Genomic DNA, 17,925 nt, shown 5'->3' with positions numbered 1-17,925 from the left:
TTGCTGGGGCCACTTTGACAACAGAAATAACCAGTTTCCCCACCTTCTTGGCTCCATTCTCCCACACCTTGCTGGTGTTTCTTTTTTTTTTTTTTTTTTTGGCCTGGTTGGAGGTTACTTTCCTCCCTGCACAAGGAGGCTGGGGCATCTGTTTAACGCATACATTCAGTGAGCTATCTTGCTTATTAACTTGTCATCAAGTGTCATAAAGTTTAGTGAAACGCTGGCAGATTGTAATCCTGTTTAGGGCAATTACCCTATTATTAAAGTGGCTTTCTCTCTCTCTCTCTTTTCCTCCCCGCTTCCTCCTCCTTCCCTTCCTTCCTTCTTTTCTCCCTCCCTCTTGTCTCCTTGTCTGTCATTTCTTTCTCCATTCTACCCTCTTTCCTGGCTGGGACTGTTCTTACCTCTGTCTGGCCTGCTCAGTCATGAGCAGAAGTCTGCTGGTCTGCGGTTATCCCAGAGTAAACTTTGCCCTGGCTGGGCAGAGCTCAGCGAGGGGTGAGTTGACTGAGAGGAGCTGGGCACCCAGATTGGCCAGGGAAGGAAGGCAGCTGCAGGGAGGGCGGGAAGACAGTGGGCTAGGGAGAGCCCTGGGCCTCTCTTAGTTCTGTGCCTCTGCTGCTTACTGCGGCTTCCTTGTCCCTCCGGTACTTTGCTGGCTCACTTTTGGATCTGGAGCTAGAGGTGGAAAGTAAAAGGGAGGTGGCAGTGGAGCCGTGGGAACACAGAACATGAGGGATCCCTTGATCTAACTTGGAGTCCTGGCTGTCCCTCCTCCGACTGACACTCAGCTTTTCAATCTATATTGAAACGGGGGAAGATCATTCTTGCCCTGTTTTGTTCAAACAATTTTAAAGAGGATCGAGTTAGGAACGAGGATGGCTTGTGACAAATCGCCGTGCAGATCTGAGGGATTATTGTGACTTCACTTGTGCTACTGTGGGGCTTCCTTTTACGTCTGAAAGAGCCTCAGGTCTTGCTATTCCAGTGCTGCTGCACAGCGACATTTTGGCCAACAATGGACTGCATATACCATGAGGGCCTATAAGATTGTATTGCCTGGTGATGTCATAGCTAAGTCAGTTTGTGCAAGGGTGCTGAGGGATGTTCGCACAATGATAAAACCACCTAGTGACATTTCTCAGGGTGTGTCCTCCACATTAAGCCATTCATGGCTGTAAATAGAAATTCATTCTCTATTTCTCCTTTTCTGAGGTTGTGATGACCTTGATTTCTCAGTCTGTTTGGGAGGCTTTGTTTGACTCATGTTCTGAACAATGGGAAATTTTAGTCACACTCATGATAAATACTTGTTATATGCACCGTGGTGGGTTAAGAATACCAAGCTAAATGAGCCAGAGGAAAGGCTGAAATAATTGAATCACAGTTTGCTGGATCTTAAAAGGATTCTGGAGACCATTTAGTTGCATTTGCTCATATCATAGATTTGTAAATTAGGCTCAAAGAAGTAGATAGGATGACTTTCTTAAAAATCTCTAGATAAATCATCATTTGGTGTTGGGGATGGAACTCAGGGCTTTGCACATGTGAGGGAAGCACTGTATCATTTCAGCCCTCTTTGGAAATTTAATTTTGAGACAGGGTCTCACTAAGTTGTCCAGGCTGAGTAGAATTCACAGACTTCAGCCTCCTGAGTGGCTGGGATTACAGGTGCCCCATTTCACCACATTCACCTAAATTATAGGCAGATCAAGGATTAGATCTTTGAACTTGTGCTTTCTCTACCAAAGCATCTTGAGCACCCAGACTCTGGAAGCTCCTTCTCTTCCCTGTAAGGAGTTTCCTCATCAACCAGCTTGCAGGAAGACATTTGCTAGCAGTAATTTACACTTTGATATGAATTTAAGCCAACTGTTAGTTCTCTCAGGTGTATTTTTTGTGCTGCTTGGGGTAGAACCCAGGGCTTTGTACATGCTAGACAAGTGCTCTGCCACTGAGCTGTATGCCCAGGAGTCTTCGCTGTTGAAATTTCATTCCTAGTGATGCCAAGCTGGGCTTTGTTTCCTGCCTGGAGTTTTTAGCACAGGTGAGAAGAGAGACACTGTAAGGACTCATGGTTCTCACCCCTACATTCACACCACTTGGCTACTCCAGTGGGCAGTGAGGGCTGGGTTCTGCTGTCTGAACCAACTGTGCTGGTTCAAGATCTCTGTGTCCACAGTTCAGAGTGAGTTTGTCAGGAGCTATCAGGGGTGAGATTGGGTGGCTGGATGGAAAACCAGCAGACAGGCTTACAGATGGAATGTAGCCAGCCATAGGGAAGGTGCTTCTGAACAAAGCACTGGCCCTTCTGTTTGTTTTCTGGTTTCTTGCTCAGAGTTGTAGAACACTAGAAGGCAGGCTGGTATTAACAGCCTAAAATTCTCAGTGCCTGGTGTAGAGGAGCTTCTGAGCCCCTCCTGAAGTTTGGGCATGGCGCTGTGCCAGGTGATGAGGGTCATGGAGCCCACATCTAGAGTCAGAGCTACAGACAGAAGAGGGGAAGAGATTTCCTACTTCAGTATGCTGGGCCTCCCTGATCTGCCCGTAGAGTGAACCACTGCGCTCTTTCTGTGGGTCACTTTGACCCATTTGCAGAATGCAGGGAGATTCACCAGAGAAAATGTATCCATGGGACTTGCTGGTTGGACAAGCAAAGGAAATACAAAGGATTTGGAAATGACCTGAGGTTTAGAGCTTAGAAAGGGAGGGAGAGTGGGGCCATCAGAGGAATACAGCGCTTCTGGTTTTAGGCTTGCAGTTTGCTGTGAGATAAGGCAGCCCCATGCAGACATCCTGTGGACTTTGGAGACTTTAGAGAGGGGCCTGGTGCTTGGGGCAATGTCCAGGGCAGAGATGGCCATACAGGGCCTTCACTTAGGTGTTGCCTGAAGCCTTGGAAAGACACTGTGCCTCCCAGCCAGGTAGGACAGCAAGTGGCATTGTCCTCCACTCTGTCCTAGGGTGGTCATTTGCAAGCTTGGTGAGCTGTCCAGCTGCCCTGTTGGTCCTGGAGGACAAAGAGGAGTGAGGGGTGAGGAAAACCCAAGGTAGGCTATCTCCTCCCTTCCCCCTAGGATTTTGGGGCCCTGTGTGTTCCTGACTCACAGGGACTGGCTCTGACTCCTCGGGGGCCCTGCCAGGTCAAGGTGCAGGCCAAGGTTTCTCTTTTCCCTCTGAAATCCAAAGGAGAAGACCTGTGTTTTACCATCTTTACTGGCAGTTTCATATGGTCTGGCCTCATGTATATCATTAACTAATTGTGTGATCTTGTAGTGGACTCATCTGAAAAATAGAGGCAGCACACTGACCCCACCAACCTCCTGGGATTACTGTAGCTGATAGTGAGTGAGGTAGTGGTGAGCAGGCATTTGGTAAACTCTACAACGATATGCACAGTTCCTTCTGCAATTGTGGCTCTGTTATCTGGAGCACTGATTCCCCCTTCTCAAAGGAGCTCCAGGGGCAAAATTCTGACCCTGGGCTTCCTGGAAGGACTAGATTCCTGGTTTATCAGGCAAGGTGAGCCCTTCTTCCAAGAACCAAGTGGGTGAAGGAGGATCCCTGCTTTTAGGGGAGCTTCTCAGAACCATATCACTCTCTCTTGCATCTGAGGAGGGTGGCCACTTTGGTTCTGTTTGGACTTACCGCTCTGCCTGTGCCTAGGCCAGCCCATCTCCCCAGCACCCAAGAGATGTCAGACCCGAAAGGCAGCCGTCTGGCTCTAGTTCTGACAGGTGCTCAGCCACAGCCTTAAGATAAGGGAGATGGGCAGGTTGAGCTCCATCCCTCCCTGCACTGATAATTGCTATGCAATAAAGAGCCCTGTAATTGCTAAATAAAATCTCTTGCCCCGCCAGGATAGATTTATGGCTGAAGCAGCTTATCTGAGCAGAGGCTGTCTCTTGAGTATACATGGGTGTGCGTGCAATGGGAGGAGAGAGAAGGCAGTTTTGCAGAACTTCCAGGGCCACCTTTCCTGTCTTCCCTGAAGTATATTCATGTCTCTTTGAATGGAGGAACATGTTCTGCAAACTGTGTTGTTGGGTGATTTTGTCATATGAATATTGTAGAGTGTACACCTAGATGACAGGTCAGTTGCTGGACATGGTCTTGTGATGCCTTCAAGAGACACAATAAACAGGAGTTTGAAGCTCCTGTTGGTGCATCACAGAATACTCCTCACAGTAAGCTAAAAAATCCCTGCAAGAGTATACTCTGAAATAACGATAGAGTATGGCATGCACCCGTACATGTCTCTAATCTCAGTACTCTGGAGGTTGAGGCAGGAGAGTTATGTTTGAACCCAACCTAGAGAGCTCAGAGCCTGCCTGGACTACAAAAAGAATAGTATAATAAATGCATAGGGGCTGGGGATTTAGCTCAGCGGCAAAAGCGCCTGCCTGGCAAGCGCAAGGTCGTGAGTTCGGTTCCTGGTACCGGAGAAAAACCAAAAAAAAAAACAAAACAAAACAAAAAAAATGCATAAATAACCCAATAACATCAATAACATAGTTGTTGTTTATTAATATTATCAAATATCAAGAACTATTCATTTTTGCATATGCTATCCTTTTTTTGTTTGTTTTTAGTGGTACTGGGGATTGAAGAACCACTGAGCTGTATACCCCTCTGCCCTCCGCCTGTCGCCCCCTGTTCCGACCCCGCCACGCACGCGGCAGAGGCCATCCTGGCGAACACACTGACCGACTTCGCCCTGAAGTTCTACCGCGCCTTTGTGGCCACGAAGAACTCTGAAACCAATGTGGCCTTCTCCCGCTTCAGCATTGCTGGCCTGCTCACGCAGGTCCTGCTGGGTAAGGGTGGAGAAAGGGTTCTGTGGGTGCGGGGAGGGGCCTCACTTCCATCCTGAACACTCTTTTGTTTAGTGGTGATGTGCACACACTTGAGATCCCAGGACTCTGGGAGGCTGAGGCAGGAGGATCCCAAGTTCAGGCGCAGCCTAGAGCAACTTCACAAGAGGCTGGCTCAGAGTGAAAAATTAAAAAGGACTGGGAGTGTGGCTCAGTGTGGCCCTTTGTGTTTTTTATTTTGAGACAGTCTCATTAAACTGGCCAGGCTGAGCTGGAACTTGGAATCTTCCTGCCTTAGCCTCCCAAGTACCTGGGATTGTAAACTGCACCACCACACCTGGCTATGCTATGCTCATACTGGCAGCACAGTAGGTTTGTTTAATCAGTGTCACCACAAACACATGAGTGATGTCATGTGGTATAATGTTACAGGGCTGTGGTGTCACTAGGAGATAGGAGTTGTCAGCTCTATGACTGTATGAGACCACCGTCATGTGTGTGGACTCTGACTGGCTGGACTGATTGTGGGTGATGACTGTATTATCCAGAAGATCTCTTATGATCTGCCAGGATTTATGTATGGATGGATTTTTCCAGAACCTAGCACAGTGTAGATGCCTCAGGCAATATTTGCCTGTAATGATAATAATGATGATGAAGACTGAGGCCTGGGAAAGGGACTGTTTTTTGACATGTTTAACTTAATTCAATTCAGTCAGTATTTAACAGCTACCCAGTCTTGCTTGGGGCTAAAAAAGCTATGATGGGGGCGCAGCAAAGGAGGAAGTCTGGAAAATGTCAGGAAGAATGACCCAGACTCCTATGTTTGGTACCTTGGTCTCATCTGGGGCTCCAGGATGGATAGAAGTGGGAAGGAGCAAGGGCAGCTGGGGTGCTGTCGACTCCTGGTTCACAAGTAGCTTCTGGAACCAGACACACTGGGTAGAATCCCTCCTCTGTCATTTACCACCTGTGGATTCTTAGGTGGGCTTCTTATCTTTTGAGCTCAGCTTTCTCACCTCTAAATTAGGGACATTTGTGCTTCCAAGATGCTTCCAATTGTGCTTCCCTAGGTTGATGTGAAGTTACATGAGTTGTGGGTACAGTGCTGGGTCACTTGCTCAGTCAACAACATCACCAACATGGTGATGGAGATGAACCACCAGGACCAACTGATGAGGCCAGGCTGGGACAGCCAAAGAGTAAAGTGACTGTCACCAGTGGGGGCTCTATATGTGTTGGCTATATCATTCTTTCATCATTTTGTAAAATTTAAAATTAATTTATTTAATAGGTTATATATATATAAGCAATTTAAAGATAAAAAGGTATAAAGAAATATATAGACAAGAGGAAAAGTCACTCATATCTGTATCCCTCAGCTATCATGCTCCTTCTTTGCAGAGGCAGGCAGGCAGCTATTTTTGAGGTGTTTTTTTTTTCCTGTTTTGTTTTTTGTTTGTTTTTTGAGGCAGGGTCTCGCTTTGTAGTACAGTCTGGTCAAGCCCACTATGGAATCCAAGTTGGCCTTGAACTTGTGGCAATCTTCCTGCCTCAGCCTCCCAACTGTTGGGATGACAGGCATGTGCCACAGTGCCTGGCTGGGGGTGTTCTTACTGAGACTGTCCAGATACACATCAGCATATGGTTATGATATACAAACTAATACTCACTGAGACTTGCCACGCATCCAGCACAGTTTTAAGGGCTTTGCATATTAGTTCCTTGAATGCTCATAACAGATCTCTTCTAAGAGATCTTCTAAGGGAGATCATAATAGATCATAACAGATCTCTTCTAAGGGAGACACTTCTAAGGTAGGTATCAGTGTCACTCCTCAGAACACATAGCACATAATTATAACATCTTCCCTGTATGCTTTTCTAATTTCAACATTTATTGAAGTCTTCCCAACCCTAACATATAAGAAATCTTCCCTAAATAAAGATAATAATGAGGGAGGAGGGACTATGGTTATTTTGGGAGACTTCTTAAAAGAAGAGGGTTGTGAAGGATGGGAAAGAACACTGGTTTCATACCTGGCATTTGGGGAATACCCAGAGAGACTTCCATATCTTCCTCCATTTTCTCCACAGCCTAGCAGGGTAATGTGGGTATTGCTATGTCTGTCTTTATAGGTGAGAATAATAGACCAGAAGATCTAAGCCCCAAGCTGTGCCCTGTGGGTTGCCTGACTATTAGCCTGGCACTTTTGCTGTTGCATAGTGGTAGGATGGGGCAAGCCTGAGCATGTGTGATGCAGTGAGAGAGAAAGCAGACAGATAGGGATCAGATGGTGGAGCTGGAGTTCATGGGCAGGGGATGGGAGGGGACAGAGACGAGGATGTGGGCCCATGATCGTCTCTTCAGCTTTAACCTAGGCTCAAAAGGATCAAAGTAGAGAGGCCACTCACTGGCCTCTTCTCCTTGAGTCCCCAGTGTCCAGGGACCAGAGGGACCCGTGCAGATGTTGGGGTGGGCTTCTATACAGACTTCTGGGGACAGAGGAATGGTTTTTTTGTTTGTTGTGTTTGGAAAGGCTAGAGCAAGGGACACACCAGAGCGAGGAGCTGAATGGTGGTCTGGTCAGTTGGACCTGGTCAGCCAACCCCAGAAATAGATGGGGTGGCCCAAAATGCTTTCTATTTTTTTAAAAAATGCTTTCATTGTACTTTCACAGCATAGTCTTCATTGTTGCAGGTATTTATTTCTTTATTTATTGCTGGCTATGTGTCCAGCCCTTCTTTGAGAGAAGTATTTACTGAGCCTTAGGTATAACAGTGAGCAACTGAGATCAAATAATTAAGTATAAAGTGCCATAATGAGGACTGGAATGTACTATGTGCACACATGGGCATAGCTACCACGTCTAGTCTGGGTGGTCATAAGGGCTGCTCAGGGAGAAGCTGTGTTGAAATGGAGACCTGGAGAGCAATGGGAGGGCGTTAGAGGGAAGAGGTGAATCTTCTAAGCAGGGGAGAGCTGGGGTGAGAAGGCTCCTCTTTTATTTATTTATTTATTTATTTATTTATTTATTTCTGGTACCGGGAACCGAACTCACTGCCACTGAGCTAAATTCCCAGCCCCAAGGCTCATCTTTTAGACCTGTAGGAAGTTAATCATGGCTGGAGGTAGGGTGCAGGGGACAAGGTACAGTGCCAGCACACACAGGGCAGATGTCCATAATGATGTGTTGAGTGAATTGATGAGAGCGAAGTGGCAACTGTGCAGATCCTTATAGGCCCTGGTCTGTTTTTTAAACCTTGTCTGAAGGCCAGTGTGGGAAGCCAGTCTGCAATGCTGTAGGGTTTTCATCGGTCGTGCTTGGCGATCTTGCTGGTGAAGCCACGTTGGGGTTGGATAGTTAAGGTTCTTCCAGTCTGTGGGGTTTAGTGTGGGGTGCAAAGACGTTGGGTAAAGCCAGGGCATTCAGGTTAAGCGTGTTAAAAGGGTGAAGGAGTTATGTATTGGCAAGGGTGAGGCTGAGGGGCTGGCTCCTGCACTCTGAGCAGACAGGAGGGGGCAAATTGGAGGGAGGAGAGGATGAGTGGGTTGGAGGGGTCTGAGGTTTGGGAAGGGTGCATGAGAGGGGCTGTGAATGATGACTTTGGGATTGGGTGGCTGAGGAGACATGGAGGTGACGGTGACTACAGTGAACAGATGGCCTGGGCTGAGAGCAAGGCATCTAAGTGGAGTTCAGTGTCCCCAGGGTGATGAGCGCACTGGGGGCAAAGAAAGACTGGGCATTGTGGCCTAAGGCAGTAGCAGCTGACAGGGACAAGGAGAGAAAGTGACATGGTGTTAGCCACAGTGGGAAGTACAGAGAAGAGTGAGACCCAGTCCTTGTACTCAACCATAACACGATGTGGCTGGGGACAACCCACCTGTCTCATATGGGGTCATCACTCCAGGTGGCAGCCAGACAAGTGGTATAAAGGTTACATGGCCCTGTCACTTGCCTCAAGGCCACAGTAAGTACTGCTCAGTGAAAGCCTCATGTCATCTATACCAAATGCTTTAAACATCTGTCTACAGCCTATTGCATTATAAGTGGAATTTCAGGGCACGGATCTGGGTTTGGAGTCCTCACTTATTGCTTACTGGTGGTGGAGCCTTATACCTGACAAAGCTCCATCTGTCAGATGCAAGTAGCTGGTCTTAGGCCTTGTGCTGAAGGTTAATGACCTAAGCAGGTAAAGCATCAGCTATAGGTACATGCTGCTAGGTGGTGATGGTGGTTGATATCATTAGATAACAGAAGGAATTTGAAGTTCAGAGAGGGTAGGTGATTTGTCCAAGGTCACACATCTAGGAAGTGGAAGCTCCAACTCAAACCAGTTTAACACCAAAGACTCATGCCACTAAGTCATACTACGTTTCACATGAACTGAGTGACACCAAGCTCAGAGAGGCCATTGACTTGTCCTGGGTCACCCGATAGTAAGTGGAGGAGTTGGAACTGAGTCTGGGTTGGCATGATCTGGACCCCCACTGTTGTTCCTTTCACATCCTAACTTGCTTCTAGTTGGGTGGAACTGGTGGCTCCACCTGGGCTGGCTCCACAGTGCCTTTGAAAACGAGGGGGCTCATTTACTGAGGGTTTTGCCTCTTTTTATGAGTTCTGCTTTTCCGAGCAGAACTGAGGGCCCAGCAGAGTGCAGGGCCCAAGAACAGTGGGAGGGGCACCCTGGGCTCCTGAGGATGGGGACTCTGGTTGCAGCTGCGCGCCTTACTCCTCCTGGGTGATCCCACGTGGCCACCTCTCTGTCTCCTCATCTGTGGAATGGGAGTGATAATTGCCTTGAGCATCTTACGGGATTGCAGTGAGGCTTGAATTAGATGATGGGAGGAAACATTCTTTGAAGACTAATGCACCTTGTCATCAAGTTCTCAGTAAGGTATATTTTACCTGGAGAGAGAATCCTGGACTCGATCCCAGGAGTCCGTCTCTTTCTTCACCTTACCCTGTGCCCAGGCTTGCGGGCAGCAGCAGTAGCAAAACCCCTGCTCCTCCCTGTGTTTCTCGCACTCCACCCCAGCCTCCTCAGCTGTGAGGCTGTGTGAAGGGCTCAGCCTTCTCTGGGGACAGGAGCTCTGGGGCACTGGGAGAGTTGAGAGCTGCGTTTTCCCATCTCCTTGGCACTGGGCAAGCAGAAGGAAGAAGGGTGCCCAGATTCTTGTCTGGGGAGAATAGGCAGTGCATGGGCTCAGGTAAGACAGGATGTCTCAGGGAAGCCTTAGGGACCTGTTAGACATGGAAGTGGAGGCAGCCCTGGGAAGACAGTGTGGCCTCCTCCTCCCTCCTCTCTGGCCTCAGCCCATGGGAACTGTGTGAGAGAGCATTGTCAGTTCTGCTAATAGACACCAGCACCTTCGCTCCTGCAGGGCACTTGGGTAGGAGATACATTTCCCCTCCCATTATACTTGCAGCCATCTTGCCACCCTCAGAAGAGCCTGGACCAGATTCCCAGGAAATTGCGACATCTCAACCACACCAGTGCCTGGCAATGTTTTCCTTCTCCCTGTTAGGTTTGCCTTTTCCAGTAGAAGCCAGTGGGGCCTTCCCTAACATCTTTTTCTTTTTTCTCTTTCGTATTGGAAGCTAGGAGGAGCAACCAAGAGCTAGTGAGAATCACAGGGATGGAAATGAGCAGCAGAAGAAGGAAGCTGGGTTTATCTAAGTGCTTACTTTGTGCCCGTTTCAGACAACTTTTTACCAGCTCCAGTGAAGTTAGGAGAAACAATAATTGTCTTACGTGTGAGTCAGATTTTGGTCACTGTGACAAAATACCTGAGAAAAAAAACTTCAAGGAGTAAAGGTTTATTTTGGCTCACAGTTTCAGAGGTGTCAGTGCCTGGTCAGTTGGATGTATTGCTTTTGGTCTGGTAGTGAGGCAGATGTATCATAGTGGAAGGGCTTGCAGAAGAAAGCAGCTCACCTCATGTCAGTTGAGAAGCAGAGAGAGGGAGAGAGAGAGAGGGAGGCAGGGAGGGAAGGAGAGAGAGAGAGAAGGGGGAGGAGGGAGAGAGCCAGACAGGAATGTGCTGGACAGGATACAGTCCTCAGGGTCATACTCCCATGACCAACCCCCTTCAACTGAGCCCCAACTCCTAACAACCCATTTAGGTATAAACTCACCAGTGGGTTCATCCATTGACAAGGTTGCCACTCTCATGATCCATAAAGTTATCAAGAGCCCATCAGCTGGTCTTTGGGAGACATTTTAAATCCAAACTGTAACATCTTAGAACCTGAAAGCTTTAGACCAGGAAGGGAAGTTAGAACACATCTGGACTGATCTCCTTTTTTGACTTATCCAAAGCCCCAAAGCTTTCTACTATTTTTCTTAGTAGGAAAGCAATTATCCTATAATAATCCTCCTTTGCAAGCAAAGACCTTTTATGATATACCTCCTTCCAGCCAGTGAGGTGAAAGTCCCATAGTCTCATGGACCTTGGGGGCCCTGGGCCACCTACTCACTTTACACTAGTTCTTGGGGGCCAGGCCCTCTCCTCAGTCATCTTTCCAGCTCCCTCAGCTTGCACTTTCTGTCCCCAGTCTTCGGACTTTTCACTGCCAATTTTCTCCCTTGTTGCCTCTCAGCATCTCACCCCCTCAAGACAGGAGCAGTCACCAAGGTAATTACTTATCTAGTCCTTGCTGCAATGCAACAGGAGAGGGTTAGGGGACTCTTCAAGGTGATGGTGTTTTACCTGTTGTTATAGGCCAAATTGTATCCCCCGTCCCAGGATCATACACTGAAGTCCTAACCTGGGGTAATTCAGAATGTGATTGCATTTTGAGAGAGGATCCTTAAAGAGGTAATTAAATTAAAACAGGCAATTTGGGCTATTAGGGCAGGCCCAAATCTCATGGCTGGTGTCCTTACAAGGTGAGGAAATTTGGACACAAGTGGGTAAAGAGAAAAGACAGCATAAGACAACAGGGGAAAGATGCTACCTGCAAGCCAAGGAGGAAAACCTGGGACAGAACCTGCCCTTATAGCCCTCAGAAGGGACCATCCCTGTCCATATCTTGATCTTGGACTTTCAGCTTCCAGGACTGCAAAGCAGCCTGCTTCTGTCATGGAAGCCACCCAGTGTGCAGTACCTTGTCATGGCAGCTCTAGCCAGCTAACGTGCCTGGACTACTGTGGTTCCCTGGCTCAGAAGTGGTTCCAGTCAGGAAGTTCTGAGGCTAGAAGTGGGGGGCAGCTCCAAGGAGCCCTGAGAGAGATGTTTGGACAACAGAGGATTGGAGGGGCTTCTCACACTCCCTGGCCCAGAATCCTAGGGCATCTGAGGTGACAGTGGAACCTGCTGAGTGGGCAAATTTAGGGCCAGGAACCCTGGGTTCTATAAACACCCATTTATTTTTGTGGGTCTTCCCTTCTCTGAGTCTTGGTTTCCTCATCTATGGGATGGGGAGAATTTATGCCTATCTGACTTAACTCACAGGTCATGGTGTGGATTAAGTGATTAAAATGCATGAGTGTTGTAGGTCCCAGAGAGGCCCCATGTTCTCAGTGGAGATGAAAATGACAACATTTGGTCTTCTCAGGCGCAATTGGTGCTTGTGTTAGTCACCTTTCCATTACAGTAACAAAATACCTGAGTGTTTATTTTGGTTCACAGTTCTGGAGGTTGAATTCCATGATCAGTTGATCTCATGGCTTTTGGGTCTGTCATGAGGCAGTATATCATGGGTTGGAGAGCAAAGATGCTCACCCTATTGTGAGCCAGAAAGTGGAATGAGAGAGAAAGAGCCTGGTGTCCCATAGTCCCTTTTAAGGGCACACCTCCAATGACCTACAGACCTCTCATTAGGCCCCACCCCTCAATGTTTCCACTCTCTAAATAGCACCAACCCAAGGACCAAACCTTTAACACATGGGCCTTTAGGGGACATTCCAGATCTGAACTATAGCAGTGCTCTTCCCTGCTGATCTCACTATGAGACTGAGGAGAAACTGAGGTGTTCCTGGAAATATGGGGGCTTCCATTGCCATGTGGGCTTGGGGTCTCATGTAGAGAGGCCATGTAGGGTGAGGAGGCTCTTTTGCTTGTCCACTTCTTAGAAGTGAGAATGCTCCAAACCCGGCAACCCTCAAGCAAACATGAGAACATTTGTACAAACTGAGTCCCTTGTCCCCTAGGTCTTAATTTTTTCTAAATTAAAAATGCAAAAGTGTGTTTGTTAGGGGAATTAGAAAACAAAAGAATTTTAAAAATGTATTCATTTTACCACTGTGGACACTGCACAAGTATCTTTCCAGTCTATTTTGTTGGTGTATTTCCACAAATATGGAATCCTAAAATAATGTTTTGAAACTATTTTTGAAGTCAACATCTTCCTGGGTTGGCCTAAATTTGTCTCCATTGCCATTTTTTAAAGGTAGGATTAGCTGAACTGTTCAGTGGATAGTTCCAGAGACCCCTGCAGGTGATGGCTTCTCCTCTCTGCCTTGTGTTAGTTCTGTCTCAGGTGTTCACTTTCCTGGATCACATAGGGCAAGTGATCTTGGTAAAGATCAATGTTTAGCCACAGATAGCAATAGTGATGGTGATGATGGTAGCTAATAACACTTGCTCTCCTCATCATATTTGTTTATTATGTATTGGGCACACTGCTCTAAGCACTTCAAATAGCAACTCAGTAAAATCATCTAAACAATCCTATGGAGCTAAATATAATTATTACTATTTTGTAGATGGGGACACTGAGGCACAGAGATTAAAGAACTTGCCTCAGGTCGCAGCTGGTCAACAGGGAAGCCAGGATCTGAGCCCAACGCTGTGTAAGACCTTAGATTGAGCATACCTGAGACTATGTAGGGAGCACGGGAAAGTGAGAGCACGCTAAGCAGATGGAATGTGGAGGCACAGATGTCATGTCTGTTTGTCAGTGTCTGTTTAGAGACAACTTGCAGTGAGTAAGCAGGGAGACTTACTGGAAAGCATTTTGATTTGCAATAATGTGGGAAGTGAGGGGTAAGAAAACAAGGGAGGAGACTACTGTCCTCAGGCCCTTACTTTTCTCGAGCCCTGGGGAGGTGACCAGTGGGAGGGAGCCATCTGCTTTCTGTGAAGCTGGTGACCCAAGCCCTTCCTAACAATCAGCCTTGCCACACGGGGCTGGAGCTGCTGAGAGCTGCCTCTGGGGTTTGACACAGACTCTGCGCCCACCAGTGGAGCCCGCTTGGGGGTGAACCTTTAGCTGTGTCCTTCGGCGCACAAGGAGTCACAGATTTCTCCTCTTCATCCTGCATTCTCCCTCCCCACCCTGGCTCTCTTCCAAGCCAGCCTGATGGGGCAGCAACAGAGGTGGAGGAGGATGGAGATTTCAATGGCACTTTCTTGGAGGATTGTGTTGGTCAGCTTCCCATACCTATAACAAATGGCTGAGGTAATCAACTTAGAGCAAGTTTTGGAGATTGTAGTCCATGACTGGTCAGCCCCGCCCCCCACGCACCAATGCAGGCATGCACACACACTTGTATGACATGTACTGTATGGCTTGATATAGAATTCCAAGTGTAGTTTGAAAATTTTCAAACATACACAAAGTTGGCAAGGAGAGCACAGTAAATCCCTACGTCCTCATCTCCCAGCATCTGTGATCATCAACAGTTTACCAGGCTGGTTTCACCAGCTCCTCAGTGCATTATTATACCACTCACAAATCCTTGCATTTTATTAATGCTTGCAAGACTCAGTGCCCAGTGTGCTCTGTGGTGTCCCTTGTGCCGGACATCACTGTGTCCCTCCATCCTCACAGCAAGGGTGCTAGCTTACATGGAATGGTTATCATTAGTCTCATTTTTATAAGGAGAAGGCTAAGTTTTAGAGAGGTTAAGGAAATTTTCCAAGGTCACACAGCAAGTAGTAGTACAGCTAGGCAATCCAGGCCTTATAATACCTAATCAGGTACCCTCTGAAGAGACCATTCCAATTCCATTTTCAGATGCAGGCAGACTCTGTGTGTGTGTGTGTGTGGGGTTGGTGTCACACAGCCGTTTTGGCAGTTCCCAGGACTCAGCCTGCTGGCTCAAGCTTTCCTTTTAATTCTTTCTCTGGTCCTGCTCTGATGTCCCATTGATTGGAGGGGCTGGAGAAACCAAGGAGGGAAAATTCAGCTCTCCAGGCTTTTCATTGGTGGTTTCCTTAGTTCGTGGCTGCAGGATGTTTATAAAACTCTGAATCAATCTGAGGCACTGAGATTTTCAATCAGGGAAGCAGATTGTGCTGATAGGGTCAAAAGGCCTGTCGCTAGCGAGCATCGTGGCATCTGACATATTAATTTGAGCTGTCAGAACCAATATGTGTAACAGAGGTGTGGAGGCACAGGCCCTGTTCTGGAAGCAGTGGGAAAAGGAAGAAAAGGCGGGGGTACCACCCAAAGAGGGGGTAACATTTCCCAGATTCTTGCAGAACCAATCTCATTAGCTTGTGACCAGTTTGTTCTCAGCCCTAGGGAGAGGGTTGGGGAAGGCTGGGGAGGCCGGAGGGGTGGAGAGGGCTGGGGCTTCTCCTGGGGGGCCAGAGACAGCACAGCTGAAGACTCTGTCATCCAGGATGTAAACTTTATGTCGCTTTCCACAAATACCCACTCTGGCTCTTTCCTTGCCTGTCACCGTCTGACTTTCAAGGCCGTCTCGCCTGCGCAGGAGGCAGCTCTGAGCTTCAGCAGGAAGCACATATGTTATTGAGAACCTTTGATATTTAGCATGTGAACCATCTAGGTGGGAGTCAGACTTCTAGGAGGAAGTCACTGTGGAGCCTGCCCTGGCCAAGGTCACACACATACCATGCTTGGCACCCTTGGCATTTTTTTGGGCCCTCCCTCTCCCACTTCCCTGCAGGGCCCCAACTTTCTTCATACTCTGCACCCCCAATTACTTTTAGATTGCTCTGGATAACTCTGCCATCCCCTCAAGATCCCATAATGTCCCTTGCCAGGATCTGGATGCTGGTATTTTTCAACTTGTCCCTGTGAGGATGGGACACATCTTGTCTGTGCAAGCCCTAGGTCTGCCCATGGGCACCAGGCTCCCAGGACCTCTCCATTGTGTTGCACTGTACAGGGTAAGCAGGGAGGACCCCAGGAGAGCCCAATATTTCCTTTCATTTTCTGGTACTGGGGATTGAATCCAGGGCCTTTGCACTGAGCTACATCCTCAACCCTTTTACTTTGAGGTAGGGTCTTGCTAAGTTACCCAGCCCCCTAGTGTGCTTTAATTACAGCCATGTGCCTCCATCCCTGGCTCCCACACTTCTTATAGCAAGTGATCATGAAAACATGAACAGAAGTCACACTGTGGTGAAGACATAGTCAGGCTCAGTTGGTTCCATTCCTGGGGACTCCCAGGAGCTCCTGGGCCATGACTGTGTTGGAGATTGTAAAGGAACAGTTTTCCCCATCCATTAGATGGGGAATTCACACTTACAAGATAAGGTTAGCTTTCCTGGAGATACAACCCTCCTGAAAGGTGGCAGTGTCCTTGGAGTGACACATGAGCAAATGGAGACACAGAAGGTTGAGTAGCTGGCAAGTTGCTGAAGGGAGTGAGAGGGCACTTGGAGTCCTCCAGTGTGGTTCTGAGCCCATGACCACCTGAGCTGCCTCCACTGTCCTTGGCCCTTCTGCACCCCAGAGGATGCAGATTTTTCTGGGTAGTCGTACTGAAGGTCCTCCCTTGGGAACACAGAAATTCCATTTCTAAACTTGCCTTTCTTCTCCCAGTCTGTCCACTCCACTTCCAATTTTCAAAGAATTCTTTATCCCATTTTTCCATATTTGTCAGATTTATTAGCTGAAAAATTGATAATAAAAAGCACTAAGACTGAGGACATTGGTAGGTTACAGAATGGTATAGCCAAGATTTGAACATGAGCCTTCTGATGGTCCAACTTGTGGTCTTAACCACTACACACCATTGCCTCCCAGAAATATGGAAGATGGCTACAAAATCATACTGAGTGCATAAGGCAGAATATGAAACTACATCTCTATGAATCTATGGGTATATCATAGATGCAGAGGAACAGATAGAAGAAAAGATACCACAATTTTTACAGTGGTTACCCTGAAATGTTTAAGACAAAAAGCAGCCAAAACCCTTAATTTCTCTTGCTCTTGGTCCTCTGAGAGGTACTGAGAATCTGTAGCAGGTACTGTGTCTCTCTTGTGTGACAAAGAAGGACCCATTTCTTGTTTCTTTAAAAGTCCTTGTAGTTTTGTCTGAGCGCTGGCGAATGTCGCATGGGCAAGCCTGGAAGTTTCCTGAATGGAGCGGGAGGAGATGTCACTGCCACAGTTGGGTCTTCATGTGTCCCTAGGTCCAACTGCTGAAGGCTTGGTCTACAGTGGTGCTGTTGGGAGGTGGGGACCCCTTAAGAGGTGGGGCTAACGGGAAGGCCTTTAGATCACTGGGTCTGCACCCTTGAAAAGGACTGTGAGAATCTGGGCCATTCCTTTGCCTCTTTTTTCCTTCCTGCACATGAGATGAGTGGCCTTGCTTCACCGTGAACTTACACTGTGATGTGAACTTATGCCACTGGCCCAAAGCATCAAGAACAGTTACAGACTGGAACCTGAAAAACCCTGAGCCAGTATAACCCTTTTCTGTTTATGAATTAATGATCTCAGGCATTCATTACTGTGGGGGGGCGGTTAATGCAGTCACTGCTTCCCTTTAAGGTTTCCTGTATCCTTCCTCTGGATACAGTAAAAGCCGAGTACACACACAGCATTACTCAGCCACTCTTAGTTCTGTGATCTCAGATAAATTAAACTCTCTGTGACTCAGTGTGCTCACCTCTGAAATAAAAGAGTTACAGTGTTGACCTTAGATGGTTTTGCAGAGATAAAGGAGTCAAGTAAAGCAAGATCCCAGGTATAAGAAATACTCAACCCCACGTGAGTTGAGTATTATGCAGGGAAGTCAGAGAGTCATTGATCAGCTAGTTTTGTGAGTTACGAGAATTTCAGGGAGGGCCGCCTTCCCCAGGTGCCATGAGGATTGCAGCCAAACCCAGGCTCGGCCTTCTTGACACATGCTTTCCCCCTCCAGTTTATGTTGGCACTGAAGGATAATTCATGGGTATG

General features: G+C 47.6%; 1 protein-coding gene across 2 annotated transcripts in view; it reads left to right on the top strand.

Annotated features, from left to right (window-relative positions):
- Positions 1-17,925, top strand: part of LOC106150063 — a 173,882-nt gene that overhangs the window by 22,274 nt on the left and 133,683 nt on the right. For both annotated transcript variants that reach the window (XR_001236636.1, XM_013521499.1), the window contains exon 2: positions 4,596-4,820. Coding sequence is in view for 1 of the 2 variants with exons in the window: in XM_013521499.1 (XP_013376953.1) it covers positions 4,596-4,820 (225 nt within the window). In the remaining variant the exon portion in view is untranslated. The remainder of the gene's footprint in view (positions 1-4,595; positions 4,821-17,925) is intronic.

Source organism: Chinchilla lanigera, unplaced genomic scaffold (genome assembly GCF_000276665.1).
Source record: "Chinchilla lanigera isolate Chin_1 unplaced genomic scaffold, ChiLan1.0 scaffold00062, whole genome shotgun sequence".
NCBI classification, from domain to species: Eukaryota; Metazoa; Chordata; class Mammalia; order Rodentia; family Chinchillidae; genus Chinchilla; species Chinchilla lanigera.
This window is presented reverse-complemented; position numbering and strand designations above follow the sequence as displayed.